The sequence below is a fragment of the Lactuca virosa genome, chromosome 7, assembly GCF_052849685.1.
Source record: "Lactuca virosa cultivar CGN04683 chromosome 7, Lactuca_virosa_CGN04683_v6, whole genome shotgun sequence".
Classification (NCBI taxonomy): domain Eukaryota; kingdom Viridiplantae; phylum Streptophyta; class Magnoliopsida; order Asterales; family Asteraceae; genus Lactuca; species Lactuca virosa.
Genome location: NC_136432.1, coordinates 50,040,578 through 50,061,899, shown reverse-complemented (window position 1 = coordinate 50,061,899; position 21,322 = coordinate 50,040,578). Strand labels below are relative to the sequence as shown.

Genomic DNA, 21,322 nt, shown 5'->3' with positions numbered 1-21,322 from the left:
GATCTGACAAAAAGCTTGCCAAGGTATAGACTTTATACCTAGAAATGGTGCACAAAGAGGAAAGGTTTCTGGATCTCCAAGCTTGCTAGCACCCACACCTTCTTCTATAGTCTCCTTCTTCCACTACAAGCACCAACAACACTTAAAAACTTTCACAAACTCTCACAAGCAAATCAACTCGGGATTAGGGTTTTAGAGAGGGTTTGGTGGCTGATAAGCATGATCAAATGAAGAAATAATGTTCTTTAAATAGGGGACAACCCTTAAAATTAGGTTTTGAAGTCTGGGCTAGTATGCACGGCATATCACACGTACGCCCAAAGTACTAGCTGGTCATCCGTGTTCCAAAACTTCATGGGTACGTTGCGCTTACTCTTACGTACACCCTACATACGACCAATTCGCAAGAACTTCTCTCCAAGGGACCAAATGTGCCTCTTTTGATAAAGATTAAATAATTAATAAAAGTACCTGAAATTGGGATGCTACAAATACAATACAAGAGTCACAAAGACAGATAACATCTTACATAGAATAGTAACAGGTCCGACCTTAGTTTATACTCTAATTTCAGCAATCTTGACCTGAAGTCAACACAAGTCAAAAAGTCAACGATCATGATCAAATTCAACACTCAACATCTCCATTACCTGATCCTCACATCGTGACCAACTCATGGTCACGTTGTGAGAAACGCACTTAACCCGGTCCTAACTCGGTCACGATCCAACTCAGCCATTTAGTCTCGATCTTGGCTACCGATACGTCGTGATAACCAGGCCATCACATCGTAACATAAACAGTCCAAAACAATCGAGAAATCTCCAGTCGTGACAAGGGAGCTTACACATCGTGAGGACAAGCTTTCTCAACTTAATGAATTCAACTCTCAATCCACTAAGCCATCCATCCAATCTTCCAAGAAGGCTTCCTAATGTACAAAATCATATAAAAATCGATGTTTTTTTATCCATGAATGCTCATTGTGGGTCTAACGCTCAAACTAGGTCAAACATGGAGAAATATCACCAAAGATCACTTGCATGGGTCCAACACACATTCAAATTTTAGATCTGATCCATATAACACTCAAAGGATCTGAAGGATCCATAAAGTTGCCAACTTTATGGAATCCTATCACTTCAACTTACTCAAACTTGAAGATAAAAGGACAAGGACTTAGATCTAGCAACATAGAAACATAAAGTTTGGATCTTGGACACTTATAAAGGTCCATAGATGCCTACAATGAAATCCCAAGCTTGCCAAGATGATCACAACACTTCCAAGTCCTTATTATTCATTCAAAAGCAATTTAAAGAACTAAAATAAACTCAAAAAGGGAGGAGAGGGATTAAGGTTTCTCAAGAGGGTTTTGGAGGTGATGGAGGCTGAGGGTGAAGGAAACCGTGCCTATCAATTCCTTTAAATAGGGTCCAAGTCCAAAAATTAGGGTTTGCCCCTAATCAGGTGTCATGTCGTGACCAACATAGTGTCACGTCGTGGCACTTAAATGTTCCTTCCCGTTTATCGCGTCCATGTCACGACATGACGGTGCATCCCTCACGTCATGACCCTCCCAAAACTCTTATTTTACTTTAAATTACATACCTCAACGATCTAGATGTTACGTCAGACAATGACATGGCTTTGAAAGCCTATGTTAAATCAGCAGGTTGATCAGAGGGCAAGGGAAACCATTACCATGGTGGTTGGAAAGTAGGAGTTTTGGTGGCAACATGAACAGATGAAGGCAGTCCACTAAAAATGTCACGCTGTTGTCAGTGGTTTGGTGTTGAATTTTTATCGATGGTATGAGGATACTATTGAAAAAGAGGCCAACCTAAGGGCATCCACAGTGAGTAGAGATATGGCATCGATGGCTGACGCTGGTTGTCGCTGTTGCGTGGGTTTTCATAAGGTTGTTCCCAGTTGTTGCGACTTCTAGAACCTCAAAAAATTTTGGGTCACTAATTAGGTGGAACAGAGATAACAGCATGCGTTGAAGCATAGTAGGAGCGGAAGAGTTATTAGTATGGAGTGCTTAAGATGGGTGATTGCAAGATTAGTGGGTTTCCTTAAGATTAAGCATTGAGTGAGCTTGAAGAAAAGACGGAAGAAGGGTCTTGTGTCTAATATCAGATGCAAGATGGTCGAAATTCATGGATATAGCATTAAGCAAGTGTGTCACAAGAGTATGTTCTAGAACCGGGGAGCCGATATTAGCCAAGAGGTCGGTTGTTGCCTTCGTATGTTAGTAGAAATCGGTAATGGAGCGATTACCAAGAGTCATGGTTCTGAGTTCGTTTTCAATATTGATATCACGTGCATCCTTATTATTCCAACATAATTCTTCAAGAGTCATCCACGTAGATTAGACGTGGAGTCAGATTTGAGAACTATGGTGAGGAGAAACTATGTTAGGGTACCATAGATCCACATTTTGACGAGTTTGTCGAGATCGAGCCATGCTCCGTCGTTCGGGCTAATATGTTTGGATGTTCGATCAAGGTTCCCTAATATGCTAAAAATTTGATAGTGGGTTTAGAATAACTCTCTCCACACATTGTAATTAAGTTCATCGAGATCAAGGATCAATGACACGTAAGACTTGATGTTTGCTACTCTTAATGGTTTGAGATTGGAGCTAGAATTGTTCAATGAAACGTTGCCCATTGTAGAAGATATGAAGCATGAGGGAGAGAGAGGAGATCGACGGATGAAGAGAGACTGATGAGATAGAAGATCAACGACAGGACAAACATCACAAGAGAAGAATCGTCGGACAAGGGTATATAATTGAAGCTTTGATCACAATCCTGATACCATATTAGGGTTAGTATTTTCCCATGAATGGTGAATTACATTACCCACGATATAAATACACATTACATAGAACCAACTACACATATTGGACTAAAGAGAAACAATACAACATATAAACTAGGATAAACTATATGAAAATATATGAAACTAATATTTTGTACATGTTGAGTCTAGGGTGTTGCCTCTTTGGGCTCGTGTTATAGTCCATCATGTATTCACGATTTGGGCCTGTCCAACCGTGTTTTGTCTTTAGGGTTAGTATATAGTGCATGCATGCTTAGTTATTATCAATCTGCTCATTGATTGTTTTGCCATTATTGCACTGTAACTCTAACACACCTCTACAGTCGAAGTTCTTCATCGAGCTCTTCTGAGGTGGAGCATAATTTAATCATTCGACATTCATTTGATTCATTCTCGTGTTCTTTTATTGCTTTATATTCGTTTATATGTTTGGAATCTGTCGATGTAATAGCGCATTATTCTCATCAATTGGTATCAAAGCAGGAGACTGTGTAATACATACGCATCTCTTCTGTTTGAAGAATCGTTTAGGGTTTCCGCTTTTATCGAATCTACAGGAGCCATTGTTTCTTTATCGACGGTGTTTCTTGTGTTTGATAAAACCCTAAGTCAAACTTTACAAGTCTGATTCTAGCAGATAAAAGAAGAAGGTCATCATGTCTCACGACGATTTTCAAACCAATCCGATCAACATCTCCAACAGCATTGGATCCACTACTAGGATTCCCATTCTCTACACTCAAGACTATGAAGTATGGACGCACTACTTCGAGGACTACGTGGTTGGATCAGAAGACAATGGCTATCTGATCTGGGAGGAAATTACCTTGGGTCCATTTGTTCACTCTGGAACGAATAGAACAATTAAGACTCAAAAGGAGTATAACCAACTCTTGATAGATGTGGAGAAGATTCCTCAAGACGAGAAAGACAAGTTGTTGTGTAAAGTCAAATCCATGAGAATGATTAGATTCGCTTTGCAATCTGACACATTTCGTCTAGTAAGCTGATGCACTACAGCAAAAGAAATATGGGATAGGCTGAAAGAGTTGTATTCCACTGATGAGGATCTAGAGCACTCAGTCCAAACCCTGCTGCTCTCTGAGTTCGATGCTTTCCAACAAAAACCAGAAGAGAAACTCATTCAGACATTCGATCGCTTCAACCATCTGCTTAGCAAAATGATCAAGCATGGTATTGAAAGGAAGGTGATAGAACAAAAAGTTACATTCATGAATGGCTTAAGACCCGAATGGATGGCAGTGGTCTCGACTGTGAAGGCTCATGAGCAATTTAATTCCTATTCACTGGCGAAACTGATGGGTATTCTCAAATCACATGAAAGCGGGGTGTCAAAAGAAGCGAAAGTAGTTTCGGGTGTGGGATCCTTGGCCCTTGTCTCTAAGAGCAAGAATATGACAGAAGAAGAGGAAGAATCAGATATATCAGAATGCGATCTGACAAGTGAAGAATATGCAATGATGGTTACTAACCCGAAGAAGTTTGCTCGTAAAAAGTTCCCTGTCAACAAGAACCGAAACTGGCAGGGAAGCTGCAGTTCTGAAAATACGAAAGAGGAGACAAAGAACATCTCTTAGAAGGATGAAGAGAAGAAGGAGAACAAGCTTATGTGAGATTCAGGATATGATTGCAACTACTGTCACGGCAAGAACCACTTTGCTAAGGATTGCATGCTGAGAAAGATGTTTGAGAAGAAGGATGGTGAAGATGATGAAGCTTACTACATGCGTAAGCTGGAGGAACTAAAGAAGAAGAAAGCCTCTAACAATTCTATGAATGCTTTAATTGTGCAGGAAAACTGTGATGATGATGAGTTCGGTGGTGTGGAGGTCTGTACTACTGACTCCTAAGACGATGAAGTACGAAAGCCCTCGCATGGCAGAGCCTTCGTGGCGAAGAAAGAAATTGAAAAATTTGTTGGAAGATGCTTAATGGTGACGGCTGGAGTATCACAAATGAGGGGCTATACGACCGAAGGTGAGCATGATGAAGCGAAGCAAATGGAAGGTAAATGTTTCGCTGCCAAACCTGTGAGTGAAAGGATCAACGATTGTGATCAGTTGATCAAGAAGGTACAATCCACTCTCGAATCACTTAAAATACCAGTAACCAACTATGAAAAAGACTTAAACGAATTAAAATTCAAGTTTTCTAATTTAAGTGGAAGTCTAATGCAAACAAGTCTAGCGAATGCTAACCTAACTGATCAACTCAGCAGGGTGTCTTCCAAGAATGAGGAAAGAAGGATGTGGATAGAGCAGAAGGAATCGGAGTTAGTTAGGGCTAGAGATGAACTTATTTATTTGCAACGTGACAATTTGAAGTTTTTTAAACAAAGGAATTTTTTTGTTTGATTGCAAAACGTTTATATACGAATATCACCCAGTTGCATCTAGATTGTGAAATAGGCAAAAAGATTCATAAAATGATTTTGCCCTTCCTTGAATTCAAGGAGGATGAAGTCGATGTTGAATGTTATGAGTGTGAATCTATTGTGTCTTCAGAGAAGGTTTTAGAAACCTACAAATACGAACTGGACAAAATTGAGGCCTTTATTGAGTCCAAAGAACACAAAAGCATGCTTAAGAATCTATTGGACGAAAATGACAAATTAAAAATCAAGGCCGAGACCATACAGAAATTTGACTCATCGAATGTCAAATTAAGTTCAGAACATAAGATTAATATGGAAACCACTTCTGAATTTGACGATGACAGTGAGATGAGCGAAATCTGTGTAGAAGACATGGTTGATTGTTCTGAGTTTCTTAAGAAGGAACCCGGGCCCGTGAAACCACTCATATCTGAAAATTCTGTTGGGTACGCTCGCTTGTCTAAGGACAAATCCAAGGTCCTCAAAGAAAAGGCAGTTGTTTATCAAAAGGTGCAAACTGTGCCTAATCAAGTATATGCCATCACAGGGGTAACTAAGAAACAGACAGCCGAGTTGACCTCCTTGGTTGACAAAGATAATGCTGAAGGTTGCGACAATTACTTTTGGTCCGCCCCCATTGACAACGCTGACGAAACAGTCGGTATGTCGGAGCGAACCTCATGGAGAGTCAAGGGCAGATACGTGGCTGAACCAATCAACAGTCCTACAAGTTTCGATAAACCCAGTTCAAGTGGTACAAAAGAAATACCAAACGAACCACTGAAACCTTCCAGCGTATCATCAACAACAACCGAAGCTCATGAGAAGAAAACGAAACCCAAAGCCAATATTCACTTGACCCAAGAGCAACTTGCAGAACAAAAATGCCAGAGGAACAGAAGATATTTAAAGAATCTTAATGAGAGGAAACAGTCTTGGCAATCCCAAAACCCTACTTATGTTCACTCTAAAAAGGCTTCCAATCTCAAGATGAAGGAGAAATCAAAAGCCACGTCTTCTTTGTACAATCACTACAGTCATACAGTCAGATGAACCAAAAGCCCAGTTTCGGTCCCAACACTAGCAGTCACAAGAACCGAAAGCCCAATTTTGGTCCTAAAACCCATAATCCCCAACCAAAGACGAACCAAGTGAAGGATATCAAAGGAAAGGGAAAGCTCATCGCGAATTCTGAAGTCAACATTAAGAAAACGTCAGCTAACCCTAGGGACCAAAAGACTAACAAACCAACTAAAAATACACCATGTGAATCACCTCAACCAAAACAAGCGAACAACAAAATTAAAGTTTTTACCATCAAAAGAAAAGATGAAACCACCTTAATAAAAAGAACATATATGATCGATCTTTATGTTGCAATTCCCTTTTCTGTAAAAGACTCACGTGGGCCCAAGAAACTTTGGGTTCCTAAATCTGCTTAATTTTTGCAGGTTATAAGTGACGAGCTAAGGGAGTTTCGGTCCCATAAGGATGGTGGATATGTCAAATACGGGAACAATTTATATGGCACGATCAAAGGGTATGGTATGATCACAAACGGTGAATTCTCAATACGGAAGGTAGCATACATGGAGGGATTGCAGCACAACCTCATCAGTGTCTATCAACTAGTTGTGGGAACTGGATTGAAAGTTTCGTTCGATGATGAAGGCTCTGAGATAGTTGAAAAGCAAACAAAGAAAGTTTTGTTGAAATCTGAGCGCAAAGGGGAAATGTATCCTCTAAATCGCAATCCAATTCAAGGGAAGCCAACAATATGCCTACTGTCGAAGGCTAGCTCAGATGAAAGTTGGTTGTGGCACCGAAGGCTCTCGCACCTCAACTTCAAAGATATTAACAAACTGGTGCTTGGTGATCACGTGCGAGGACTTCCAGTTCTCAAATTTGATAAGGAGCATTTATGTGCTGCATGCGAAATGGTAAAGCAAAGCCGAAAGAGTCACCCTACTCGCATTAATACAAAGATCATCGAACCTCTTGAACTTCTGCACATCGACTTGTGTGGCACTTCGACAATCGAAAGCATCGGTGGTAGTAAGTTCATACTTGATATTGTAGATGATTTTTCACGTTTCACCTGGGTTTTCTTTCTTAAACAGAAATCAGAGGCCACTCCTAAGCTAAAGATTTTCATCAAGCAAGTGGAACTGCAACTGCGAAAGGTGGTGATGAACATAAGAAGTGATAACGGGCTAGAGTTCAAAAACAAAGACCTTGAAGAATTTCTAAATGAAAATGGGGTGTCTCACAACTTCTCTGCTCCCTATACTCCACAACAGAATGGGATTTTTGAAAGGCAAAACCGTTCATTGTGTGAAGCCGCCCGAACCATGTTGAGTTTCGCCTCTCTACCGCTATATTTCTGGGCTGATGCTATAGCCGCTGCATGCTATACCCAGAACTGAACCTTCATCAACAAGCAATTTTCCATCACTCCATACGACATTCTAAATAATCGCAAACCCAATGTAAAGTTTTTTCATGTGTTCGGTTCAAGATGCTTCATTTTCAACTCCAAAGAGCACCGAAACAAGTTTGATGTCAAGGCAGATGAAGGGATTTTTCTTGGTTATTCGCTTACTTCAAAGGCATATAGGGTTCTGAATAAACGCTCAAGGAAAATTGAGGAAACCTACTATGTTACTTTTGATGATAACTACATGAAGAAAATTCGAACAAGCGAAGGTCCAACGGAGGAAATCATTCATGAATCAGGTCAAGTCTCAGTTCCCATATCCAATCTGTTTGATGAATACATGATGTTTTTTGATGAACCAGAGAGAGCAATTCACTCAGAAGCAAAAGCAGCAGATAATAAAATCGACAACTTGAAAAAGATTATTGACGAAGTTGCTAAACATATGGGAACCGAACCTCAAGAACCAACCGAGAACCTGACTCCAAGCGAACCACTCGATTCAAGCAATCCTCCAACTTCAAATGACACTCCAAAAGAAAACTCTACATTCCAGGGGGAGGGTTCGTCAACACCAAAATCAACTGATTTTCCTTTCCAGGGGGAGAATCCATCACCAACAATAAACCATAGTTATCCAACTGAGGGGGAGAATTCTGAACTTGACATGGAATTCGCTTCGCCATTTGAGGGGGAGAATGAAAATACAAATGACGAAGGTGATCGATCAAAACTGGAAGAAGAAATTAATGCTGAGCTGGATCCGGCCTATGATCCAAATTACCCTCCTCTCACGAAATGGACAAAAGATCATCCTAAAACTCAAATCATTGTTGAATCATCTGAGGGAGTTCTCTCACGCTCTCAATTGAAGGAGAAGCAAATTGCTTTATTCTCTCAAGTAGAATTCTGCATGTTTAATTTGTTTGTCTCCAAAATTGAACCGAAGACGGTAAATGCTGCCCTTGATCACTCCGATTGGGTGCAAGCTATGCAAGACGAACTCCATGAATTTGAACGAAATCGAGTTTGGAGACTGATTCCCACTCCAAAGGATGAATCTGTTGTTGGATTAAAATGGGTCTTCAGGAATAAGATGGATAAAGAGGGTAATGTTATTTGCAACAAATCGAGGCTGGTGGTGAAAGATACTGTCAGGAAGAAGGGATAGACTATGAAGAGACCTTCGCTCCTGTAGCAAGGTTAGAATCAGTAAGAATCTTTCTGGCATATGCTGCACACAAAAACTTCGAAGTTTTCCAAATGGATGTCAAGTGTGCTTTCTTGAATGGAGAACTCTAAGAAACGGTGTAGGTTGAGCAACCACCTGGATTTGTGAATGAGAAGTATCCGGATCATTGCTACATTCTGGATAAAGCAGTCTACGGTTTGAAACAAGCCCCGAGAGCATGGTATGAAACTCTAACACGCTTTCTTAAGTTGTCCAAATTCAAACAAGGTTCGGTTGACCCAACCTTCTTTACATTGATGACATCATCTTCGGCTCCACGAATCCTAGCTTAACAGCTGAATTCAGGAAGTTGATGGAGACTAAATTTGAGATGAGCGCAATGGGTCCGATTAACTTTTTCCTTGGACTGAATATTAGACAGGGACCAGAAGGCATTTTTATTAATCAGGAGGCTTACACGAAGACTCTGCTAGTGAAGTTCGGTATGATGGGAGACTCTAAAGTAAAGATTCCAATGGCATTCGGCACAAAGTTAACATCATCTCTGGAAAAACCGGCTGTTGATGTGACACTCTATCGTCAAATGATAGGGTCTCTTATGTATCTAACAACTAGTAGACCCGATATTATGTTCTCTGTCTGTTATTGTGCCAGGTTTCAAGAAAACCAAGAGAACCTCATATGGTTGCAGTGAAAAACATCTTCCGGTATTTGAAGCGAACTTCGTCTCTCGGTCTCTGGTATCCTGCAAAATTTGGCTTCTTTGTTCAAGCCTTCTCTGACGCTGATCTTGGTGGATGTGGACTGGACCGAAAGAGCACAACTGGCGGGTGCCAATTCCTTGATGATAAACTCGTCAGTTGGCAATCAAAGAAACAAACTTGCGTGTCTCTTTCTACAGCCGAAGCTGAGTACATCGCTGCAGCATCCTGTACTTCACAAGTCATATGGATACAAAGCCAACTTAGGGATTATGGCCTAAACATGAAGAAGATTCCCCTCTACTGTGACTCTGAAAGTGCAATTAGAATTTGTCACAATCCAGTGCAACACTCCAAGACGAAACATATTGCACTAAGATACCATTTCATCAAGGACCATGTTGAAGATGGTAATATCGAAGTCCATTTCATTAGATATGCTGATCAACTGGATGACATATTCACCAAGGCCTTACCTGAAGCAAGCTTTAATAAGATACTCCAAGGCTTGGGAATGATGGAAGCTGAGTCAGTACCGAAACCCCTTTCTTCTCATTAAAACTATACAAGCGAAATAGAGCGAACGCTCGGTCTATTTCGGTTCCGGAATTTTCGGGAACCGAAATGAACCGAATGCTCGGTCTATTTCGGTTACGGAATTTTCGGGAACCGAAATGAACCGACCGCTCGGCCCATTTCGCTTCATCTTATCTTAGGATTGATTTCGGTTGTATATTTTTGTATAACTTGTTTATCCTTTCGCCTGATTTACTTTGGTATTTATTTTATTTTTTGTTTTTATTATTTTTCAGAAATTACAAAAATCCAAAAATATTTTATTTTATGTTTTTATTATTTTTCAGAAATTACAAAAATCCAAAAATAATTTATTTTCTGTTTTTATAATTTTTCAGAAAAATCCAAAACTACAAAAATATTTCTATTTGTTCTTAGTTTTTCTCTCAATTCTTACCTTGTTTCAAGTTCACATATGCAACACAAAATGATGTTGGGGCAAGTATAACTTTCTTATCTTTGTACTAGCTAGGTGTCCCTAGAAGCATGCTGCTGCATGTAGACCGAAGCCTCCAAGACTCTGAGTGAAGCCTTAATGATTCGATAAACACCAATCGTTTCTTCCCAATCAGGCGGCTAACATCACTCAAGTCATAAGCTACCTTACTCTTCTCATATTGAGTCAAGAGTTATCTGCTTTGTCATTTTTGTATAGCAGAGGTACTTTCGGTTCCTTAACCACCTCCACTCATTTCTCCATTATGTTTCGTTCCATAAACGTAACCCTTGAGACTCTCTGCAATTACCACTGAGGTTTATGGTTACACAACATCTGTGTTAATGATCTTAGTTTCGTTCACCACGTGCTAAGTGAAACCCAATATCCAATACCTTAAATGAATTGACGGTGAACGCTCTAATGTTCAAGCTATTACTTGTTACCTCAAGAAATCTCTTTTTATTTTTCCGTGATCTTTATGAAATTGTCTAACACCAAGATGTTTCTTCCCATAGGATCCAGTTTTGTTTTATTTTTTTTTTGAGATTTCTACTATTCATCAAGTCACTGAATATTTTATCAAATCTACTTGTTCAACAGGCCACATCGGTCTCACAAGTACTTTATCCAACTTTCGGTCTTATTTCAAGCACTGAAGTTCGGTTGAAGTTAAACCACCCTTTAAAGCCTTATTTTGAAAAGAAGCCTTTCAATGTTTATTTACAAACATTTGATCGTATTTTAACGGGAAACCACACAGACACTTCTAAGTCTCTCTTGACTTTGAAGGAAGAGATTCGTGTCCGGGATCTACAGTTTCGTGTCTAAATTGACATCACTTATATTCCCACAAATAATTTTGCTTTATTTCTTTTTATTGGCACACTCTTGCACGAGAATCCACGTGATTTTCACAAGTCTAGTTCGGGTTACTAATGGCTATTTTCAGATTTAAAAGTTCGGTTTCATATGCTATCATGGTGCATTCTCCTAAAGACTGAACGATATGCATCTTCTTTGAATCGATTGGATGGGTCAAAGTTGGTCAATGAATTTGAAGAGTCTGTGAAATTGAAGAGGCGGTAACTAGATAAGAATTCAAACCGAGTCACAGGATAAGAATTGGTATGGGCGTGTGAATTTGAAATGGTTTTTACCATCACGCCTGATGACGTCTTCATAGGGAAACACAGCTGTCAAATCGCGCTTTTTGAGGCGCCGTTTCCGACGATCGTGGAATCATTACTCAAGATCTTTTCTCTCTCATGGTAATCGTATAAAAGGTTCAGACTTTCCTCTCTCACCTTTTTACCATTTACTACAACTCTCTCAAGTACACACCGGCGATTATACTGTTCATCTTCTTCTTCAAACCAACAACAATGGCTGAATCCTCTTCAGTTCATGAACAAACTGCCTCATTTAATTTGCTGGTCATCAAACCTAATCAGAATCTTCTTATCGACTTGAATCCCTTCCTCTATGATGCTTATATGCTACAAGTGGTTGAATGTCTGAAATATTCAGCACTCGTAAATGCTCTCACCAAGGTGGAATCTGTGCCAATGTCTCTGCTTTCTCAAGTGTATACCTCTGCCATCTATGACAAACGCAAAGACATGATCTTTTTCGAAATCTTCACTCACAAGACCTCAGTCTCCAAAGCTCGCTTCTGTTCACTGTTAGGGCTTCCTACTGGTGATTCTTTTGGTGAATCCTGATTCCATCACCACCACTCAGTTATTCACAATGTTCTACGATATGGGGTATACTGATGTCCTCACCATGGTAACGAAGTTCAAGAAATCCTGCCTTCCACCACAATGGAATGGAATTTTTACTCTTCTAGTTAAGGGTTTATCAGAAAGGGTTGCAGGTTCAGACGGGGCAAGCAAAGGGTTTATGACTATTCTCTATGGTCTCTACCATGGTCTAAACCTCGACTATGGAACGCTTATTTGGGCTCAAGTGGTACAGAGTCTCAATTCATCTTCAAGCGACTCAGAGATTTCGTGTGGTCGGTTCTGGACCCACATAACTCACAGAGCGATTGAGACCTTTCAGGTTCCAGTAATGGCGGATGCCCGGCGCTCATCAATTGCGACCTTTCACACAAAGAAGATTATTGTTACTGATCCAACCAAGTTCTTGTTCATTGGGTCCATTCCTAAATCAATGTACCGAAGTGTTGCTACCGTAAGCAATGTCATGGTTAAATACAAAAAACTTCCTCCTACGGGACCAAGGCAATTGACTCCGGAGATGCAGAGTGCTCTGGACGCGGTTGAGAAACCAACAAAACGGGGGAAGAAACTGGATTCCAAGAAGAAAGATACCGAAGATCCTTCATCACAAGCTGCAACGCCCAAAAAGCGTAAAGTTGAAAAGGCAGCTCCTTCGGCTCCAAAGAAGAAAAAGGTTAAGAAGATGGCAAAGAAATCGAAGGCATCCTCGCCTAGTGACTCAGATTATGTTCCTTCTGATGGTGATCAAGAGAAATCAGCCGAAGGTGAAGGTGTTCACCATGAAGACTCACCGAGGGGAAACACGCCTCCACGTTCTCCAACTCCAGAGGTACCACTTAATGACTCGGTTCCAACTCCTCCTCCTTCTCCATCTAACACTAATGTTCCTATTTCCATTGCACCACTTCCACCACCTGTTTCTTCTGTACCCACTTCAATTATACTTCTACCACCCCCCATCTTTTCTCAAGCAACTTCAACAACAACAAACACAACCAAACCTCAGGTTCGTGTCAACGTATCTGATACGGGGGCACTTTCCTCAGGGACCGAAACCACTGTTACAAACCCTTCACCCTCAACCGAATTTGGCCCTACTCTCGGTGGAGCTGAGATGGAATTTGAGTCATTTTAATATAGTCCGTATCGAGTTCAATATGATGAAGATGATGATGATGTTCCTCTTACCAAGCGACACTTGAAGGATCTCAATGCCAAGCTTGATCAGCTACAGGGATCTTCTGCTACTTCCTCCACTTCAGCATACTCTGATGCTACTATGAAGGCTTTAGTTGAGACTTTGATCAAACAGCATGATCAATCTATTGACAAAGCTACTCAAGCTGTTGATGTTGCGGCTCTCTCTTACAACAACACTATTGGTGAGGTCAAAACTCTCGTTTCTGATTCAAAGTTATTCATGGAATCTCTTCGAAGCACTGCAGAGGTCAATACCAGTAAAGCAAATGAAGCCATTGCTTCTCTATCAAAATTTCTTAAGGCTGAAAGAGAAAATTTTGAAGTAGTTCGCCTAGGTCTTCAAGTTGATAGTGTTACTCTTCTTTCTTCTGTTGATTCACTTCTTGCCAAATTTCAAGCAGACCTTGCCCTGGATAACAAAGTGAGGGAAGATCTTGCTCTCTCCCAAACTCAGATTGCCACTCTCTCTTTGGGACTTAGTCAAGGACAGAAGGATATTGAAGCCCTCAAAACCGAACACATAGTGATTAAAAGCTGTGTGAGTGACGTACATCTACTTCTTTCAAATCTTTTGGATGCTCACGATTCGGTCCTCACCATCACTGTCCGACAACATTTAAAGGAGAAACTTCTTCCTGCTCTGGAAATGTTAAGGAGGATTGAAGGTGTTACGGAGCCGATTGCTACTCCGCGACAAGGGGGAGAAGATTCTCAAAATCCTCCCAAACAACCACCTTCAAAAGAGTCTGGTAACAATACAACAAATCAACCGAAGGTCACCACTAAACTGAAGGGTAATGAAGCTTCGGGTTCTAGTGTGTTGGACAAAAAGAAGGGTATTATGGGTCAGAGTGATGACGAAGAAGAAACTGAGGAAGACGCTCTAAAAAGAAAGAAACGTGATGAAGAACTTGATGAAACTCTGAAAGTGGCAAGAGAAGAAGAAGAGAGAGAGATAAGGGAAAAAGAGGCACATGATACGTTGGAGTGCAGGAAAGCTCTATTTCCTTTATGGACTGTGAAGAACCTGATAAAAGAAGCAATTGAGTTTCCAAGTACTCATTGGCTGGAACCAGTTACTTTCTTTGATTGTGAGAACACCAAGGACTCACAGTTTGATATGCCTATCACCCGAAAGGCGTTTGTGTTTCACTGTTTTGATATGACAGTAAATATTCCTTCTCCAGACCCGAAGGTTGATCGGGATCTTATTGATTTTTATCTTAAATATTCTCAACCTCAGTACTTGACGTGGAGTGCACAGAAGATTACATTCGTCAAAGTATTGAAGCCTACTTCGGCAGGGCCATTCGTCAATGTTAATTTCAGGGTGACCCGAGGGTCAGATGATTCGGTTCATATGTTTTCACTGGCTGATCTACCGAACCTGAATCCCCACGATTGGATTCTTCTAAACAACATTCTGCTTTCCAATCCACAGCAATACGAGCCAATTATTGATCATATCAAGAGAATGCTAGCTTCCTACATTCATGAGGTTGCTAAGATGGATCAGGAGGTTGCTCTTGTTATGAGGAAAAGGCCTATAGTCAAACCCATGGGAACATCATGCGATGCTACCAAGATGAAGATGGGCAAGATTGATTCTAAGTATCGTGCTGTTATGTTCACTAGACAAGACAATCAGAAGTTCGTGTTCTATCTTGATGACAAACACCTGTTTTCCACGTCTTTCTTGGAGCATATTTTGGATATCATCCACAGGTGTAAACAGAACGAAGCAGCAGATAAGAAGAACTTCATGGATATGCTTCGATGGTACATTGATTTCCGTCATACTCTTCTTGCTATCATACCGAAGATCTTCAAAACCGTGAAGAAGGTTACTGTTGCTCAAGCCATTTGATCTCTCGCCTCTATTGACGCAAAGGGGGAGATTGTTGAGTCTAGGGTGTTGCGTCTTTGGGCTCGTGTTATTGTCTATCATGTATTCACGGTTTGGGCCTGTCCAACCGTGTTTTGTCTTTAGGGTTAGTATATATAGTGCATGCATGCTTAGTTATTATCAAGCTGCTCATTGATTGTTTTGCCATTATTGCAATGTAACCCTAGCACACCTCTACAGTCGAAGTTCTTCATCGAGCTCTTCTGAGGTGGAGCATAATTTAATCATTCGACATTCGTTTGATTCATTCTCGTGTTCTTTTATTGGTTTATATTCGTTTATCTGTTTGGAATTTGTCGATCTAATAGCGCATTATTTTCATCAGTATATATGACTTGTTCTTGATGTCAATCTCGTAACAAACATGAAATTCTAATTGTGAGTGATCCAACTCATCTTTCAATGAGTTTGAATGTATTAGATAGTCAAAGTCTTGTAAAAGGTCTTTTAACAATACCTAAAAGTCTTAAACTGTTTTATCAGTAGATCAACCATAGATGGGTAGGAAGTGGAGACAAAGGGAGTTCTCATCAAAATGGATTAAGGTCTCGATGTTGAATCCAAGCATTATAAAATGGAAAAACATGAGATAACGTGCATGGATAATCAACATCTATACTATTTTCTTTTGATATTTTTGGTTTTTAAGCACAAAAACGGTGAAATTCTCAAATAGAGTCCAATAAATTATACAAAGTAATGTTATAATCTCAATATATATGAACATAGCTTTTAAAAGAATTAACTTTGCAATAGAAAGATACAATGACAACTTGTTTTCCCTTTGTGGACGTGAAAAATCTTATGTTTTATAGAATGATGCAAATCAAAGATGATTTTGTTGAGAAGGTTGAGATGTTTAATAAAAAAGTTTTGAAATATTCCTAAAAGCAAAAAAGTAGCTGACAATATGATACACCCTTTACACGATTACTCCAAGGCCTCATGAAACACGAGAAAATTGAAAATCCCAAAAAGTAAACCTAGTTCGTTATAACCATCCATTCAAAACTATATCTTTTATAACCCTAAATTCTAACCGTAGATGATGTTGTCATTTCCTCTTCAATGGAACAACAATGCTCTGAATCGATATCGGAAAACAACAACAATAACATGTTAATCGGAAATCTGGATGCCGATTTCCACGACGCCATTGAAGAAGAAATCCCATATGTCAATGCCACAAATACCTTTGCTTCCGATCAATCCCATTCTGGTTCCGAGCCTGATCATAGCATTAGCAGCAACGACGAAGAATCTACAGTTCATGTCCTATCTGACCACACGCCGGACTCTCCATCATCTCTTTCCTCTTCCGGCCTCCGTCGTCGTCGACCTGTTTCTCAGCGGAGTTCAGAAGATATCTCCGACTCCCAGTTCTTTAGAAACAACCCCGATGGTTTGATTGATTTTGATCGACATGGTAGTCCTCTTTCTCAACGGAAGAAGCATAATCGTTCATGGAGTGCGAACAATTACGAGAAATCAAACTCTACTCGGCCTCAGAGTTCTGTCGGTGATGGAAGTCCGTTACACGGAATGGCGGAGGCGAGTTCTGCGATTACTAGTGTCGGTAGTAATGGAAGACTGATCAACTATGAGTCTATCCCAGTAAATTCGCCTACAAATTCTTTTCCGATTCTTCTTCTTACCTTATCTGAACTTATCCTTAAAGCTCTTGGGTTTCAAACACAATTGTTTTCTACCTATCTCACACTCCCGATATGGCTATTACAAATTTCGTACATATTTGCGTTTGATCCGTTATCGGTTGCATACCAATGGATTGCAAAACATAAGTTTTCATGGAACTCAATCTACCAGATCGGTTATGTATTGTTGCGGTTGGCTTACTGTTTTTTCATTTTAGTTTGTGTGGTAACTTCATCTTTCCTTCTTAGTGCCCTAATGATGAAATGGATAGTGTCAGAGCCTGAACATATGACAGAGGAGTTGATCTTTGATTACACACGAGATACTCCCATGGCGTTTGTTCCCATAATTTCCTGTTCAAATTCGTCTTCTCCAGGGCTCATCGAAAAGACCAAGATCGGAGCTACAGAATCACAAGTTCTCCATTTCGATCGTGAAGTTCAGGCCACTGTCTCCTTAACATTACCAGAATCCGAGTACAACAGAAATCTTGGGATTTTTCAGGTACGTGACTAAAATGATAACATGATCATCTATTCATCTTTTCTTGTTTGATTATATATCTCATAACGTTCATTTCTCACTTAAGGTGAGGGTAGATTTCCTCTCCAGTGACGGAAAACCCATTGCAACTATCCGGCAGCCTTCCATGTTTCCATTTAGAAGTGAACCTATTCGTCTCTTGTCGACCTTCTTAAAGTTAGCTCCTCTTCTTGCTGGCTATTCATCTGAATCCCAAACTCTGGACATAACATTTCAAGGGTATACTGAAAAGAAAGACGTCCGTACATCTTGTTCAAGAGTTGTCCTTGAACAACGAGCAGAATTTGCAAGAGGGGGTGGTATTCCGGAGATATATACAGCAACTTTAAAGCTAGAGGCTCGTCATCCTTACTGGAAGAGGGTTTTGTGGTATTGGAAGAGTGTGATATACATGGGGATGACAAGTATGATGTTTACGGTGGAGTTGCTGTTCATGCTACTATGCTGTCCGGTCGTTTTTTCAGGGCAACGGCGTGTGGCTGATGCACCTCGGAATACGCCACTGAGTTCAAGTTGACTGCTAGGGTTTTATTGTGGTATGCAACTAGATTTCTTTTGTATTACTCTATATATCTTATAGAATTTGGATGATATAAATATAATGTAAAAATGTAATACATGTATCTTATATGATTAGGTGGATAATTTTATTAGATCAGAAGATATGGTTTGGAACATTATAGATATTACTTTGTCGTGTGATACGATAACCTGTATTGTTTTTTTTTTTTTTTTTCTCAAATAACAATATATATATATATATATATATATATATATATATATATATATATATATATATATATATATTAATCTGCTACTTTCTTTCATCTTTCTAGATTCAGTGAGTTTCATATAGAGATGAACAAAGACCCGTCTCAACTTGAACAAAAAAAGATCGTTCTAGCTAGCTAGTTCGAAGGTCCAATATATAGGACCGGTTATAACCAATTAAAGACTGCCGAACCTCACATGTGTAAAACTTTCTAAAAATTATTGGTGTTGTTGAAGAATGTATAAATGCAAATTTACATTTGTAAACTTCCAATACATTTTACTGAGAAATGATTAATATCTTGCATTGTGGAATTCATATCAGCACAATAGAATAATTAATTTTGGTTGAGAAATGGTTTATTCTGTTCCTACCTGGTAAGCAAACAAGATATTCTCGTATTATTGTAATGTTTCATTACATTAAAGCTTTGACTATTGTAACACTATCCCAACTAGTGTTTGGTATGTAGAATAAAAATTGGAACCAAAATAAATTATAATATTTCTAATAAGAAAATCTATAATGGATTCAACTTTTTAAAGTTTAATGGTGTGCCAAATCAAAATTCTACTCTCCATACAACTCTATCAAAATATTTTTAGTTTTACGAAACTCTATAAAATTTAATAAAATATATTTACATTTTTAAAAAGTTTATTTTTTTTTCCATCTAGTATCATATGATTTAATAGACATTTGAAAGCATATTTTACTTAATGCCACATATTGATATCAAAATATGTTGATAAATGCTCATCATAGGAATTTCCATAGCATTTAGGAAATATAATCTTCAAAATGTCATTGGAACTTTAATATATTTGTTTCTCAAATGCTTAGAATACACATCAAAATAAAAATGTTACACTTTAAAACCAAGTTAGTCCTGCTTTTTAAGTCAAATATAAAAATCAACAAGAATAACAATGAAAATAACATGTTAACACAAATAACTCCAAAGACATACATTTGTATTATAAGTGATGATAGGGATCATAAGCAGTCCTAACAATGAACCTTTGAGGAATTGATAGTTACATCCCAATTGTAAATGTATCAAGAACGTTTACGAGGAATGACTCATAAAGCAACAACAACATGATACATAACAAGATATGTTAACATCTTCTTTTTAAGTATCTTTTAAAAGCACTCTTGACGTTAATGCATATTTATGAAGCTCACCATGTACGGATATGTAGAACATAAGGAATCAAAGTGATTTATATCTAATTTTCCTAAAAAATGATGTACTCGGCAGTTAACACAAATAATTCCAACTACATACATTTGTATTATAAGCGATGATGGGGGCTCGCATTTCTAAGCTACAATATCATTCATCAATCATATATAATCCTAACAACGAAACTTTAAGGAATTGATAGTTACATCTCAATCGTGAATACATCAACAAAGTTGATGAGGGATTACTCATAAAGCAAGAACATGGTATATAACAAGATATGTCAACATCTTCTTTTTAAGTATATTTTAAAAGAATTATTGACATTTATAGATATGTAATAAGATTATCATGTGCATATATGGAAAACATAAGGAATTTAAAGTAATTTGTATCTAATTTTCTCAAAAAGTCATGCACTCACCGTTTAATACAAATAAATCCAACGACATAAATTTGTAATATAAGTGATAATGTGGGCTAATATTTCTAAGCTACAACATTAATCAACAATCATAAGTAGTCCTAACAACACAACTTTAAGGAATTGATAGTTACATCCCACTTGTGAATGTATTAACACCATTGATGAGGAATGACTCATAAAGCAACAACAACATGATAAATAACAAGATATGTCAACATCTTCTTCTTAAGTACCTTTTAGAAGATTTTTTGAAGTTAATAGATATGTAAGAAGCTCATCATGTATGGATATGTAAACATAAGGAATCAAAGTGATTTGTATCTAATTTTCATATAAAGTCATGCACTCACCAGTTAACACAAATAACTCAAACGACATACATTTGTATTATAAGTGATGGTAGGGGCTCACATATCTAAGCAACAACATTGATCAACAATCATAAGCATTCCTAATAATAAAACTTTTAGGAATTAATAGTTACATCCCAACTGTGGATGTATCACCAACGTTTGTAAGGAATTACTCATAAAGCAACAACAACACGATATATAACAAGATATGTCAACATCTTCTTTTTTAAGTATCTTTTAAAAGCATTTTTGACATTAATAGATATGGGAGAAGCTTATCATGTGTGGATATGTAAAACATATGGAGTCAAAGTGATATATATCTAATTTTCCCATAAAGTCATGCACTCACTTTGATTTTAGTCAAATCCAAGCAATCCTCGACTCCTAGTGATGTTCAAGTTGATGGGCTTTCTAGGTTACAAACAAGAATAACTGGACAACAGAAACCAAATCAAATTATGGGTACATGCAACCTAGAACATTATGCATTTTTCTCAAGTTATGACAACATACTTATGAAACAAACTTCTAACCTATGAAAATTGAAAATCACATAGTTAGAATACATACCTATTGCAAAATTCGAATAATGCAAATAAACCTCTTGAATTCTTCCTTGGATAGCAAGCACCAATAATGTGAATGTCTCTAATGGTTCACACCCAAACCCTCGATAAACCATAGGATCGAAAATACGGAGAGATGAGAGAGAAGAAAACGATTTCTCTATGTGTTTTGGTGCAGGTTCGATTTTGGCTTGGGTATGTCCCTATTTATAGCTGCTAGAAACATTGCTTTGAATATTAAAATAATAATATTTTAACATGATTTAAATGTGTTTCCTTATCTATTATTGGATGCTTCCAGAATATATCTGGAACCTCTCCAAACCGTTACTATGGGAGGTTCTAGAACTGTCTCCCTTGTTCAACTATTGA

General features: G+C 38.6%; 1 protein-coding gene across 1 annotated transcript; it reads left to right on the top strand.

Moving 5' to 3' along the window:
* Positions 1 to 16,457: 16,457 nt before the first annotated feature.
* LOC145125960 (seipin-3-like) lies at positions 16,458 to 18,350 on the top strand. Its single transcript, XM_079061371.1, has 2 exons — positions 16,458 to 17,601; positions 17,687 to 18,350. Exons 1-2 carry the CDS (start codon positions 16,510 to 16,512, stop codon positions 18,155 to 18,157), a joined length of 1,563 nt encoding a protein of 520 aa, XP_078917497.1. The 5' UTR covers positions 16,458 to 16,509; the 3' UTR covers positions 18,158 to 18,350.
* The last annotated feature ends 2,972 nt before the right edge of the window (positions 18,351 to 21,322 follow it).

Bases quoted from the DNA above. Each gene is read 5' to 3' on its own strand.
- LOC145125960 (XM_079061371.1), top strand. From the start codon at position 16,510: ATGGAACAACAATGCTCTGAATCGATATCGGAAAACAACAACAATAAC. The intron at 17,602-17,686 runs GTACGTGACTAA...TTCTCACTTAAG, and splicing joins GAAATCTTGGGATTTTTCAG to GTGAGGGTAGATTTCCTCTC.